The 14,179-nt window shown below is 28.0% G+C and overlaps 5 protein-coding genes across 5 annotated transcripts; 1 reads left to right on the plus strand and 4 right to left on the minus strand.

The window, feature by feature from the left end:
• Positions 1 to 922: 922 nt before the first annotated feature.
• Positions 923 to 3,467, plus strand: LOC113791807 (TLC domain-containing protein 2-like). Its single transcript, XM_027341639.2, has 3 exons — positions 923 to 2,355; positions 2,421 to 2,812; positions 2,915 to 3,467. Exons 1-3 carry the CDS (start codon positions 2,087 to 2,089, stop codon positions 3,205 to 3,207), a joined length of 954 nt encoding a protein of 317 aa, XP_027197440.1. The 5' UTR covers positions 923 to 2,086; the 3' UTR covers positions 3,208 to 3,467.
• LOC113791805 (uncharacterized) lies at positions 3,452 to 6,688 on the minus strand. Its single transcript, XM_027341635.2, is given in 10 exon segments — positions 3,452 to 4,333; positions 4,404 to 4,521; positions 4,583 to 4,775; positions 4,842 to 4,938; positions 4,940 to 5,011; positions 5,013 to 5,109; positions 5,176 to 5,343; positions 5,406 to 5,561; positions 5,625 to 5,962; positions 6,081 to 6,688. Coding segments are annotated over 10 exon segments (1,671 nt in total). The 5' UTR covers positions 6,246 to 6,688; the 3' UTR covers positions 3,452 to 4,066.
• A 2,900-nt stretch (positions 6,689 to 9,588) lies between these two features.
• On the minus strand, positions 9,589 to 10,162 carry LOC113791833 (uncharacterized). The gene is made up of 2 exons (XM_027341667.2): positions 9,961 to 10,162; positions 9,589 to 9,848 (listed from the first exon to the last, which is right to left on the minus strand). Exons 1-2 carry the CDS (start codon positions 10,160 to 10,162, stop codon positions 9,589 to 9,591), a joined length of 462 nt encoding a protein of 153 aa, XP_027197468.1.
• Positions 10,163 to 10,207: 45 nt separating this feature from the next.
• On the minus strand, positions 10,208 to 12,230 carry PhKgamma (phosphorylase kinase gamma). The gene is made up of 9 exons (XM_027341549.2): positions 11,944 to 12,230; positions 11,699 to 11,880; positions 11,585 to 11,639; positions 11,454 to 11,519; positions 11,234 to 11,397; positions 10,930 to 11,174; positions 10,793 to 10,873; positions 10,577 to 10,735; positions 10,208 to 10,518 (listed from the first exon to the last, which is right to left on the minus strand). Exons 1-9 carry the CDS (start codon positions 12,045 to 12,047, stop codon positions 10,363 to 10,365), a joined length of 1,212 nt encoding a protein of 403 aa, XP_027197350.1. The 5' UTR covers positions 12,048 to 12,230; the 3' UTR covers positions 10,208 to 10,362.
• Positions 12,231 to 12,351: 121 nt separating this feature from the next.
• Positions 12,352 to 13,212, minus strand: Spase22-23 (Signal peptidase complex subunit Spase22-23). Its single transcript, XM_027341551.2, has 2 exons — positions 12,973 to 13,212; positions 12,352 to 12,909 (listed from the first exon to the last, which is right to left on the minus strand). Exons 1-2 carry the CDS (start codon positions 13,069 to 13,071, stop codon positions 12,454 to 12,456), a joined length of 555 nt encoding a protein of 184 aa, XP_027197352.1. The 5' UTR covers positions 13,072 to 13,212; the 3' UTR covers positions 12,352 to 12,453.
• Positions 13,213 to 14,179: the final 967 nt, after the last annotated feature.

Genomic DNA, 14,179 nt, shown 5'->3' on the forward strand with positions numbered 1-14,179 from the left:
ATCTCGAATGTGTTTTTTGTTTGTGGGATCCATTTTATTCAATGCCATAGAATACAACATGACATTTTTTTTTTTTGCTAATAATTTCTTGTATTTCCTCGTTGTTGTTGTCGTCGTCGTCGTTAGTTTGTATGAATATTGCAATTAATCTTTTCATTGTTTAATTTCGTTATGAATTTTCGTTGTTGTTGTTGTTGTTATAAATGAATAAATGAAAAAAAAGTGAATAGTAACTGTTAAAAGTTACTATGAGAATTTGGAATACAACAACAATGTTTCTATACGATATTTGATTATTCCATACTAATATTATCAATTTATACCAAAAATTCTGGAGCGAAAAAAAGGGCAACTATATACCTATTACATTATCATCATTATTATCATTATCGTCATAATTCATAATGTTTTTTTAAATATTATCTACAGTGATACTTTGATTAATCTTTCTTTTTCTATAGTAATGTAAACGTTGATACACTTTTTTTTTGTTGTAAATTGCATTTTCATTTGGAAAACTTTTCTCAATTCAGATTTCTTAAACTTTTTTTTTCTTGAAAAAAGCTTTTAAATGAAAATTCTTATCCAATAAAACGACAAAATTATTTATCAAAAAATTTGAATTCGACATTTTCAATGATTAGAATTCTATGTTATCGTCTATGTTGATGACATTTATTCGTTTGAAATTTTATTATGAATTCATGCCCACACCCAATGTTAACCATTGAATAAACTTTGACATTAAAAAAAAATTCTTTCCTTGATTCATTGTTATCGATTTTTTTATCTAAATTCCATGTTAATTGACTTTTACAAGGGGTATACAAAAATTTAAGCTCTTTGAAATCAACCAAAGGTATTGTATGTGTATGGGTGTATAAGTAATTTGTTTTACAGATTTTCTACTTTTTTGCAATATATACGTCTATGTGTATATGTGTGTGTGTGGTAAAGACACATTTTCGGGTATTTTTATTTTGAAAAAAAGTAAGTCGATCATTTTATACATATGGCGTCGGTGCATACCCAAACAACTATGAAAAATGTAAAACTAACTAACTGACGTCTGAGATATATATTCAGAATCAAGAGAATGAAAACAAAACAAAAAAAAACAGAATTGAACTGAACCAAATTATTATAAACGACGACGACAACCACATATATACACACATACATACCATCCAAACAAAAACACAGAGATAGTTAGAGACAAAAAAAAGAAGTTAGGTTTATAACAATTGAAAACAAAAACAGAATGTAAATATAAAAGGAACCGAATGGTGTTTGTATTTGGTAGAAAAACAGAATCCGGCAAATATTCATCATCATCATCATGAGCCAAATTTTCTAATATTTTTGATCACTAAGAATTTATCCATTCAATTTATTGATTCATTGAATGTGATAATCCTTTTAGAAAGAAAAAAAAGCTTTTCCTGATGATGATGATGATTTCAATTTCATATTTTGTTCATCGTTATATGATTTGATAGAAAATTTTTTCTCTTTGCATCATCATCATATTTATCATCAAAATTTTTATCGTTAATTTTATTTTGTGATCTATTTTATTTTTTGTCAATAATTTTATAATTATCATCATCATGATAATGATGATTGTCATTATTATTACATTCGACAATTATTATCATTAAATTCGTAGAACATTTCGATGTTATGATTTAATGGTTGTGTGCTATGGTAGTTGTATTGTGTAAAAGCTAAAATGAGTGATAATTTTGTTCAAAAAAAAAAAAAATGAATGAATGATTTAAACAAGGAAAAAAACTAATTTTTTCAAATCCAAATTTACTAACCGATTTATTCCTATCACGTTCGTCGGATAAATCTTTTTCAATTTTATTCATCATCAAAAATTTTGGCTTCAAATGTAGAGAGAATGATGTAATGAATTTTCAAATGAAAACTAATTCTGTTTTTGAATTAAAATAAATTTTTTGTTATTGTTGTGTATCATTGAATTGTATGTCGATAATATTCAAATCATTCTAACATAATAATAATATGGTTATCATTGTGTGTATATTTGATTAATTATGATCAATTGTGTAAACCATTGATGATGATGGCAAACACATTGATAATTGGACAGGAATCTTCACAAATTCTTATCACAATTGGTCTTTCATTTACATTATTTAATTTATTGAATAATTTTTTCGGTCAAATTGATTGGTGGTTTCTTGGCGAATCAATACGAAAAAAGAAAATAAATTTTCGTGATTTTTCACGAAAAAAACCAACAGAAATTTATGATAGATGGAAATGGCGAAACATTATTGTTTCATTAATTCATTCAACAATTTCCGGTTTATTAATATTTTATTTGTAAGTTTTTGTTAAATTGTTTACTAAAAGAAACTTATGAAAAAAAAATTCAATCATTAAAATAGAACATATGATTGTTTCATTTCACCGAATGATGATATCCAATTAACAAATGATCATTATTATGCAAAATTGCAACGTTTATCCATTTGTTTTTCAATCGGTTATTTTATCTATGATACAATGTTATCATTATCAAAATTGGGCAAATATCCTGACCGTATTGAAATAATTATACATCATGTGATAACCATAATTCCATTAACAGTCGTTATCATTCCAAATTATTCCGAAACAAAAACGAATCCATTTCAACGATTCTTACCGTTCTGTTTATTTGGTCTTATCATTGAATTGAGTAACATATTTATTCATATACGTTCAATTGGGAAAATTTCTCAATTCTGGTCACAATATCCGAATATTCTTAATCGACTCAACAGTATATGTGCCATAGGTTAGTTTGTAATTTTGAATGAATTTAATTTGATTTAAATAATCTTTTTAATTATTATTATTATTATTATTATTATTATTACTTTCTAATTTAAAATTTTAGTTTCTATTGTCCTATTTCGTTTCTATCCACTTTTAAAAATATGGATTGATATTTATAGAAATTATTATTTAAAATCCGAATATATTGTCACCATTTGGGGAATCATAGCAATATCATTGATAATGTTAGCATTTATGTTTATAAGCATTGTGATATTATGGCGTATTATACAAGAGGATTTCCTATCATTATCCAACATATCGGACGATTGTCAATCCTCAACCATACAAACGGAAAAATCCGATACTCATCCATTAACAAATAATTTGAAACAAATCAAAAAACAGCAATAGTTTTCATTTATAGATTAAAATGTGCAAAATAATAATAACACATACACCTAGTGCCTGATGATTAATCCTTGAAGCACTTAAAAACAAAATTATTCATTTATTTAATAGATTTATTTATTATGGAAATTAATACAAAAAATTTCACATTTATTGCCTTGTTTTATTACAACAAATGACAAATCAAAACAAAACAAAAACAAAACAAAAATCGAATCAATCAATGAGCATTAAACATTATTATAAATCGATAAGAAAAATCATTTTTATTGAATAATAATTAATCATCATCATCATCATCATCATTGATGATAATTGCAAATAAAATAAAACAATTACGATAAATTTGATGTTTTTGTTGTTGATTAAGATCAATCGAATGCGAATAAAATCATGTCTAAATTAATCTAAATTAATTCTAATTAACTTTTTATATTTGAAAAAAAATCAATAACCATATGATGTAAATATTGAAATGAATGATTGTTTGAAGTTGAAATAATTGATTGATTTAAATTAATCAATAGAGCGAAAAGAAACTTTTTTTCATGATAATCTACGATGACAGCAACAAATCTTCTTCAGCATCCTCAAATAAATTGTTAGAAATATAATTCCAGCTTATATACGACAAATATTATTGGTGAATAAGATGCTAAGATGTACGTATCTTCAGATAAAAAATTGAAATTAATGAAGCAAATGTCATGTTTGCGGGAAAAAAGTGAATCTCAAATTCAAGTAAATATTCTTAATTGAGAATTAGAAAATATGATGACCATCCGATTGGATCAATTCCGAAAAAAAAACAGATTCTGTTTGTAAACAGATAAAAGTTTCACAATCCAATTATTAAGTTTGATCAATAATAATAGTAAAGTTCATTGAATTCAACTGTGCTTGTTTTCAAAAATGTCCAACTTATTGCTTCACCATCGACGATTTCCATTTGTGGTGTTTTGTTACGATGACCTTTGATGACAACAATATCATCAGTCAATGCAGTCGATTGAAATGTTAACAACAATTCATTTATATTTCCTTTCTTTACATGTAATGGTTTCTTCAGTTTTACATGACAATCTTTATCTTTTGAAATAACAAATGATAATGATTCATCGATTGTATCCTAATAAATTATCACAAAAAAAACAGCAATCAATAGCAGAATCATTATTAGCAGAATTAAGTAAAAATACCAGAATGATTTGATGTTCATCGGTTCCTCTACCGGTCACCATCTGTCCATCCGGTAAATTGAGTTTTGATGTGAATTTAAGCTGACAATCTAATTTTGGTGTACGAACAGAATAGTAACTATCGAAAAATGACATTCAAAAAATTAATGGACTTAGATCAGAATATTGATCAATGTTACCCTGGATCCAGACGAATTGGTATGGATGCTCCAACAATAAATAGATCACTATTGTTGACCAAAAATTTTGAGCAAACAGATTTTACTGGTTTATTTCCAGCAGCACCAGCCGCATTTGAGCTTGTTACATGTGCTAATGTAGTCGTTGTAGCATATGTCACAGGTTTGTATCGTCTCACGGTAAAATATTCAGCTAGATTCAAACGAAAAACAAATTAATCATGTTTTCAAGCAATATCATCTAAGTTATTTAGTTTACGTGGTGCACAACGTGGAGTAGTTTCATGACTCAAACATTTTGGTATCGATACGATACCAGGTATAGCTAAATTCATAAATATTGCAATCTGTTCGTTTCTTGGTCAAGAATGAAGGTGTATTCAAATTATTGCCGCAATCGATACCATTTTTGCCATCACCGGAACCATTTCTCATCCATTGATGGTGTGCTCATTGTTGTTTGCGAAACAACACGAGCAAATTCTTCTGCAGTCATTGTTAAAAATCGTATGCTTTTAAGCACAATGCTGATTTGATTTATTAATCGATTTGATAGAATCATAATCATATTACACAAGTATAAATTATCCTACCTTTCATTTAGAATGTTACGAACAATATTCCAATCGTTCACCTGTTTAGCGGATCTTTTGCATTCATGTTGTGCCCATTGTACGACAGCATTTAGCAACGAAAATTCTGAATAAAGATTCAAATATCGGCGATTAACAATGAATTCCAATGTTGACAATTGAATGTTACTAATGAAAAGAAATAATAATTCAAAACATTCATATTCATTAAATCCATTTTGATTGCCTACTTGAATGATTTATGCGTTATAACATGATATGTTTGTCTATCAATCGTATTGATTGCTTGGAAAATCAATTGTTGTGAATTAAGTGCAATGGCAAATTCATAAACAGCACAAGCACTTGAAGGTGTTATGTTTTTTTCAATATAGGTTAAACATTCTCTGAAAAAGACAATATCGGATCAAAATTGAAAATCGGAAACACATAAATATTATTGATCATACCGAAGAAGATGTGGAAGAAGATATTTCTTTGCTGCATATGCAGTTAACATGGCATCATCAACAGAATTTAGGTTTAATGAATCAGTGTATGCATAACGTAAAAGATTTTCAAATCCAATAGGTGCAATATCCGGTATACGGATAACTTTAGATTTATCGGCCATATCACCATAAAACATTGCCTCAAATACAGGGCTTGTCATTGCCAATAATACACGATGTCCAACATATTTCTTTGAATGATTAGGTGGCCCGACAATAAATGTAACATCGGTAAATGCTTTATTATGTAATAAATTTGATGCACGCGATACAAGACGATCTGCATCACCATTAATCTAATGAATAAAAATTAGAAACATAATAAGCAAATTTAGAATATAATCAAAATGGAAAATAGTTAAGATTATAATTAAGAATTATAAAAAGTAGCACAAATCATTTCTAATGACATACCAATCGTTGAAAATCGACTTCAGATTTAATATATGCTGGACCACCCGGTCCAATTGGTCCAGCAAAATTAGTCGGTGGATGATACTGAATCGGATCGGATTGATCATTGGATTGTTGATTTGAAGCAGCAGCTGCTGCTTGTGCTGATGATTGTACCGTCGTCATGTTTTTACAACGATTATTACTACAATTAATGTATGATTATAGATGAAATTCCAAGGCCACAGCTATATGAATCCGAATAACTGTACATTGACTGAATCTAAAAAGATATTTTTAGAATCATATTCAATTTTGCAGTTGGTCACTGAATTTTTTTTTGTCGGCAAATTTTCTCAATGAAAAGTAAAATTAACTAATCAAAATGAAAAAATAATCCACCAGCACACAAACACAGGAATCGATTGTGAATTGTGAAGAAAAAAAAACAATGGGAATTCAATTTGAATCTAAGACCACCGAAATTATGAATATATGAAGTATCCAATGAATATGACAATGTCTACTGACAATCGATGACAAAACCGGACAATCATCAAATAACTCGACGACACCAAAATTCAAAATGAATCCCGACTGTTTTATCATTGAATACTAAATATCTATAAGCATGTTGATTATTTCCATTTGTATTTCCATTTCAGATAGCTATATTTTTTGTGTATGAATATTTCTCAATATTTTTTTTTGTAATAACTTTCGGATTTTTTTTTTTGACCATTGTCCAATTTTTTCCATTTGTCCATACTACTGCTACCATTTTTTTCGGTTACTAAGGTAAATTTCAAGTTGTATTTGTTGATTTCATTTTATTTTTGTCTATTTTATTCATTATATAAAAGGATTGGTCATTTTTTTTGATCGTAAAGTTGGTTTTGGTTACCCACAACAACTAAACTGTTAGATAATCACGGGAATTTTTTTTTGTAGATTATTATTACAATCTGTCTAAACATTGGCCATTGAATGGAATAGAAAAATGAACCAGAAATGGGACAAATTAAAAAAATTTCACGTCTATTTGAGATTATTTCAGATTAATTATTGCTGTGATACTATACAATAACAACAACAGAAAATATATTTGACCATTTTTTGTTGGTCTACAAACAAAATAAAACGGAAAAAAACATGTATAATAACAATCAACAAACTATCTCAAAGATTTTCAATTGGTCCTAAATAAATGACAACAAACAAAAAAACATTTAGAAAGAATCATCTGATGATCATTAAAATAATGAAAATCATCATTTTTACCATAATCACCATACATAAATGATTCATTTTGGCTATTAACAATCTTGTATTTTTGGGTATTCAGAATTTTTTTTTCTTCAGTTGCATTCAGATTTCATTCATTTTTATTTATTCATGGTAGAAAAAAAATTTCCTGTTAGTATCTGTTAACCTATATAAAATCACTATTCATTTTGTTCATCATTCAATTCTATGGTAATCAATCATGACAATCATTCCTGGCTATCTGGCAATTTTCTATTGCCATTGTTGATTATATCAAGTAAATAAAATAAAATGAAAAGGCAATATAAAGATCCTGGCGCCCAAATAAACAGCAACAACAAAACCATCTATTAATATCGAAAACATCTTATTTATGGAATTGAATCTTTTTTTTCATTTCAATTTTCAATGATTTTATACCGGAAATAAATTCAACCAAAAAAAAACATAAATTTTTTAAAATCAGGAAAAGAAACCTGAGAAAAAAAATGAATTATACTTTCGATTCCTGTCGTTTTTTTTCTTCACTTTTATTCTCTTTCTATATTGAAATACGTGATAATGAGTCAGATAATTACGCCCAAAACAGAACCCTACAGCAGCAACAACAACAACAAAAAATAACAAATGGGTGTGTAATAAAAAAAATCGTAGTAACCTAAAAACCATTCTTTGTAAGTGAATGTTTTTTTTTGGTATTCGCTTCTGGGTCATCAGACATTTCATTTCATGAAATATAATGTTCATATTCATTGTTTGCATTCGTGCTTGTTTGTACCGATTTCCAAACATTTTTTTTTGTGTTCATTTCACTTTCAAATCAATTATGAATTCCTAAAGTCAAAAAATGAATGAATGAATAAACTACCCTACCTAAATGTAAAAATAATGAATACAGTGTGTGGAGATGATATCTCATTGTTCCAGAATTTTTTTTCCTGTTTGTGTGTTGTTTAAGTTTTTTTCTTTTTTCCTTTTTTTTCGGCAGGTGTTTTTGTTGGTATAGTAATGATGATCGTTCGTGGTTGTAGTAATGATGATAACGATGAGAATCATGAGAATGTGATTCAGGTCATATATGAGTGGTGGGAGAGTGAAAAAAAACCCATAACAATAATATAGTATACCACAATAGAATGGAAATTAAAAAAAAACAACAACAACACCAAAACTATCCATTTTTATCCATGAATGAAACAATGATAAGACAAGATATATATCGCATTTTTTTTATTATTCGTTTCTACGTTTTCTATTTCATATCAAGAAGTTGAAAAATTTGTTAAAACCGAATAAACGGTTTTCGATTTGATGACATTTTTTTGTTAATCATTTCTATGATGATAATGATGATCAACTTTGGATCATCTTAATAAAATGATCATTTTAATAGTTTTTCTATATATATTCAGTTATTACCATAATTAATTATAATTATAATTATTTTCATATATGTAATTAGGTCGATTCTCTTACTCGATCCAAGTATAAACTTTTCAAAGAAAGAAAGTGTAATTTTGAAAATGAGGAATAATCAGAAAAAAGTTTTTCTATCACTAGTCTATTTCTACTTCCGAAATCGCTTTATTTTGTTTATCGCAATGTTTTTTTTCACATAATTTTCCTTAAGCAATTCCTGTTTTTTTTTCTCATCAGTAATCTAATCTAATGTATATCGAACAAACATTATGGTCAATCATTATTATTATTATCATAACCATATGTTCTTCCTTTTTCTTCACTTTTTCAAAACGTTCAATATTCATTCGATTTTTATTGGGTGATGGATGATAGATAAATTTGTATTGAATCTTTGTTGGTGAATAAATTGTTACAAGTAACCGAAATTAAACATAAATGAGCTAGAACCCGGAACCCATTCAAAAAAAAAATTCACCAAAAGAATAATTAAACCACATAAACACTAACACAAGAAACAAACATGTAAAAAAACAATGTTGTCTTGTTTTGTCAGTGAAAAAAAAAACAAAAGAAAAAAAGTTTGACCCGAATCTTTTATTCGGTATAGTGTTGGTGTGTTTGTGTTTCAAAGTTTGTTTGATTGATGATTTTTTTCATATATTTAAAAACGAAAGGAAAAAAACAAACAACAGGAAAAACCTAAACATTATTTTGAATATTTCATTTTTATTATTAAAAAACAAAATGTTATACACAAACAAAAGCATAAACATACAAATAATAAATTTTAAAAAAACTACGCAACAACAAAAAAAATTATTAATTATTAATTTTTAATATTTTAAATAATTTCTTGTCGAATATAATATCCATAAATAATTGTCATACCAGCATAAATGATTTGTAAACCAATATCAAAATCTATTGATTGTTTAAGTATTAACCATATTATTATCCGTATAAAAATCAATGCAATAGTTGATAATCCATAACATTGTATATATTGATGATGATAATCCTGTTTTAATAATAGATATATTCCATAACAAATATAGATAAAATCAATAAGACAGAATATTATTTCCACAATATCGAATACTTCTATATATCAAATGTACATAAACAACACGAATCGAAATGGAAAGAGAAATCTTTGGTGAGATAATAAAATAAACAAAATTTTGCATTCATTTGCTGGTATATTGAAAATTACCTTCTGGATAGAAATTCTTTTTTATTAAGATGCTAAATGTATGAATAAAAATGATAATAATCATAATCTCTAATGCAATAGAAAATATGATCAACATCATACGATAATAGTATTGACAAGAAGGTTTCAAAATGGTTTTAGTTTGTCCATGTAAAACGCCTGTTATGTGATTGCTTGTGATTAAGATTGGATTTATCGACATCGCTTACTTCCAGCTTGGTGATGGTGATGAAAATATTCGAAAATCTAGACTTGAAAATTTATTTTATTTTTTATTTACATCAGTTAGTTAACAAAATTACAACAAAAATCAAATAACAATGCAGAGTACATATTATGCCTAAATAATTAAATGTTCTATTCTACAATCAAATGAAAAAGAATTTATTATATTTGCAATAATCAATAGCAATGAAAATTATGCAGTAATTTTTCATCTTGGCTGGAGTTTCGAAGCAAATCTCTTTTCGGTCGATTCTCAAACAATGCTGCTCGATTTTGAACATCACCATGTTTAACCCAATGATGATAGATACGAAATGCACATCCATCGACCATCTAAAATTAATTTTCGTTTTGAATAACTCGAATGATATTCATTATGTAATTCTATTACCTTTCGTAAGATTTTAATATTGTATGGGGCAGTACGTATAGTTTCCATCGAAATTACTTCAGCAGTATATTTTAAGCGTTTTATTCTGATCAAGACTCTCACACATACAATGGCTAATTTGAATGTTTTTCGTGCATTAAATTTTGCCGTTTGAGTTTTCTATAAACGAAAAATTTTGATAAATCATTTCCAATGAAGTTTTCGCAAATAACTTACGACTGAAAGGAAAAATGGATGTTTTAAAGCTTGATTAGCAAGTAACCTATCCATCGGATTTATCACCAAAAGTTTACGGATCTAAAAATACAAATAATTTAGTATAATTTGAAAATAAATATTTAAAAATTTCTCACCAGATCTTTGGCCTCTTCGGTTACATCATCCCATTCAGGACTACAAAATTCATATTTACCTTCCATAATATTTCTTAACATAATCATTTGTTTACGATGCCAAAATGGAGGAAAACCAACTAATAAAGTATACATGATAACACCACAAGCCCATAAATCAACTTCTTGTCCGTAGCCTGTTGCATTTTCATACATTGAAGCACGAAGAAGTTCGGGCGCTAAATAACCGGGAGTTCCGCATAAATCTAATCGAAAAGATAGAAATCAGTCTATTGATTCTTTGTCTAAAATGTCCAAATCGAACCGAATAATTTCTCATCTGGTGCAATAATTCTTGCGAATCCAAAATCAGTAACTTTAATATTGTATTCATCATCCAATAGGATATTTTCGGGTTTTAAATCTCGATGCACTACTCTTTTTTGGTGAAGATAATCGACAGCTTCGAATAGCTGTTTCATTATAACTCTATCAATAATATCAAGTTCAATATAAATGAGAACAGTATTAAATGTTTTGCCTACTTTGTTCGTTTTTCCGATAACGTTACCACATTTGTTAGATAGTCGAATAATTCACCATTTTTACAACTAAAATACACAAAGAAATATTGTTATATTCAATACGAATACAAAAAAAAATCAATCAAACTTACAGTTCAAATACAAGAAATATATAAGTAGACGATTCGAAAACATCGTAAAGTTTAACTTTTTAAAAATGAACTTGCCAAATTAATATTGTCATTAAAATGTTATGAAAACCTTACTGATATAATGATGTCCATCGACTATTCGAAGTATGTCTATTTCACGTTGTGAAGCTTGATATAATGTAAAACTATTCTGGTGACCAGCTCCACTCTCATCATCACTAATATCAATGATTTTGGCAGCATATTCTCGTCCGGTGTCCTTTTCAACACATAATCGAACTACGCTAGATACACCTCTAAAATATTTTTTTAAAAGTTTGAATAGAAATTCAAAATCATCAATGTTTATGTATACCAACCTTCCAAGGACTTCTTTTGGTTCGTATTTGGCATAGAATCCACGAGCTACGTCTTTGTCAGGAAGATGATCTTCGAATTCTTGAAGATCAGCTCTTCCAACCATTGTTTGTGCGGACGTTTTGACGGTCGATCGAAAATTTCTATTAGATTAAGAATTAAGGCCACTTGGAGATTTTCTTCAGTCAATTAATGAATTGTTTAATGAATCATTATCGAACATAATAAGAGAGATCAAAAACCTTGAGGATAAACGTTAAACAAACACTTGATCATAATCAACAACAAAGATCAACCAATTGAAAATTAAGTACAAAATGTTCAAGATGGACGCATGCTCAAACCAATGAGAGTATATCAATTCTAAATCAGATGTTCTTAGTCTAAATTTAACAACAACAATCAGAGTGTGGATTTTCTTACAATCTTCTTTATTAATTATAATTTAGGAGAAAATAATTAATGAGACAAACTTTAAAAATACAATTTGGTTCAATATTCCATATGGGAAATTATACATTACTTTTCGTATCATATTGATTGGGAAAAATAAAATTATGTTGCGATGTTGGAATCGAATGAATTGGCAAAAATCCAGAATTAGGCAGAACATTCATAGATAATGTTAAGGTGATATTATTACCCAATAAGCCATTGCCATCATCCCAGAAATAATATTTTGTATGCTGATTACGTAGATTCAAACGATGTTGATTACTTTCATCACGTAGCATAATATAATCCCAAAGAATAACTTGACTTAAAGCATTCGTTTTTGTTTTATATTGAGCGGTTAGAAATAGAAACAATTGTTTCGTATTCCAATCGAATACGCGGCTAAAATCGGCATCTAAATCGAATGACAAAAATCCTAAATCATTACGTTCACGACCAGCTGAATAATCTGCTACATTTTTAACCAATTTTCGAACACTATTTACTTTAACATCAGCCAATTGTGAATAGTCCTATTTTAAAAATAGAGATTTTTAATTCGAAATTATTAAAAGTAAAAAAAAAATCATAATTACTTTAGTCATCGTAGACAGAACCAGAAAAGCCGTCAAGAAGGCTAAATTAGAAAGGGTAAATGCAAACACTGCATTTGATCGCGTTAAAGTTGTATTCATTGTATAGACATAGAATTTTTTCTCGAGATCACGAAAGAAATCCTTATAATTTGGAATCTTTGAAAAAAACAAAAGCACAGGAAAAAATTTTGCCGATTTTAACTTTTTTTCTGTCAACTTCTGAAACGATGATGACGCATGCTAATAAAAAGAGAGCATTGTTCATAAACAAAGTTACGCAATTTCATAATCAAATTGTCAAATATCCACAATATAAATCATTACATTTTAATTCAAATTTAATTCTCAAAATTAATCAACTATAAAATTTAATAAAAAATTATCTAATTATTATGATTAGTGCAGGCTACCTGTTGATCGTTTCATAATTATTTCGTTGTTTTTGCCTATGATCTTCAATATCACTAAACTTATGGCACTTTAATTCAGGATCTTCAACGACCAGTTTTTTTGATGGATATAGGCTACCAATTAATACTTGTCTTTGAATAATTTGTAAATTATTTTTTGCATCTTCAACAAGGGTATAAATCTGCTGCTCATTTGTTTCGTTCATATTTTGCCGAAAAGCTTCACGAATTCTACGCAAAGCATATTCACGATAGTTATATGAATCGAATTTACGCGATTCGCGTAGCATTTTTCTGTACAATGAAAGGACTGATGAACGATGTGGTCCCATTTGAGTGTATTCATATGATATGATGTGGTCAAAGGAATTCCTCAAGAAAAATATGAAACTTCAATTCTACTAATCTTCTTAAGAAAGATTTTTCAATAAAAAAAGAAAAGAAAAAATATGCTTTCAGAATACGAACCAAAGATGAATGAAAAAATGAACAAAAATTTCCTTGGACCTATCTTGAATTTTCTAGCAAGTTGACGAATATTCGCGAATTACCCAACAAATTAATGTCCCAGCTGAAAATGTAAATAAATCCAAAAAGAAGAGAAAAATGGCATGTAAAATCGAATGAATGAATGAAATAAGCTCCACCTCGAAAAATAATTCATATATAAAGTGACAAAACAACGTTACACCTCCGCAACATTATCGCACAATAACTATTTTCTATACATTTCATTCGAGAACTTTCGGTCGACATAGATATAGTAGTGGCTGTTGTTCGGCGTGTTTCCATTCATT

The sequence above is a fragment of the Dermatophagoides pteronyssinus genome, unplaced genomic scaffold (genome assembly GCF_027571235.1).
Source record: "Dermatophagoides pteronyssinus isolate colony J.1.1.1.1 unplaced genomic scaffold, Derpt_VIB-CSIC_2022.12 sq0026, whole genome shotgun sequence".
NCBI classification, from domain to species: Eukaryota; Metazoa; Arthropoda; class Arachnida; order Sarcoptiformes; family Pyroglyphidae; genus Dermatophagoides; species Dermatophagoides pteronyssinus.

Coding starts and splice junctions, on each gene's coding strand:
- Spase22-23 (XM_027341551.2), bottom strand. CDS start 13,071: ATGAATACAACTTTAACGCGATCAAATGCAGTGTTTGCATTTACCCTT. Junction 12,910..12,972: donor TTCTGTCTACGATGACTAAA/GTAATTATGATT, acceptor TTTTTAAAATAG/GACTATTCACAATTGGCTGA.
- LOC113791833 (XM_027341667.2), bottom strand. CDS start 10,162: ATGTCGATAAATCCAATCTTAATCACAAGCAATCACATAACAGGCGTT. Junction 9,849..9,960: donor AAAGAATTTCTATCCAGAAG/GTAATTTTCAAT, acceptor TTTGATATATAG/AAGTATTCGATATTGTGGAA.
- LOC113791807 (XM_027341639.2), top strand. CDS start 2,087: ATGATGATGGCAAACACATTGATAATTGGACAGGAATCTTCACAAATT. Junction 2,356..2,420: donor GGTTTATTAATATTTTATTT/GTAAGTTTTTGT, acceptor TCATTAAAATAG/AACATATGATTGTTTCATTT. Junction 2,813..2,914: donor CAACAGTATATGTGCCATAG/GTTAGTTTGTAA, acceptor TTAAAATTTTAG/TTTCTATTGTCCTATTTCGT.
- PhKgamma (XM_027341549.2), bottom strand. CDS start 12,047: ATGGTTGGAAGAGCTGATCTTCAAGAATTCGAAGATCATCTTCCTGAC. Junction 11,881..11,943: donor CCAAAAGAAGTCCTTGGAAG/GTTGGTATACAT, acceptor AAAATATTTTAG/AGGTGTATCTAGCGTAGTTC. Junction 11,520..11,584: donor ATATTTCTTGTATTTGAACT/GTAAGTTTGATT, acceptor TGTGTATTTTAG/TTGTAAAAATGGTGAATTAT.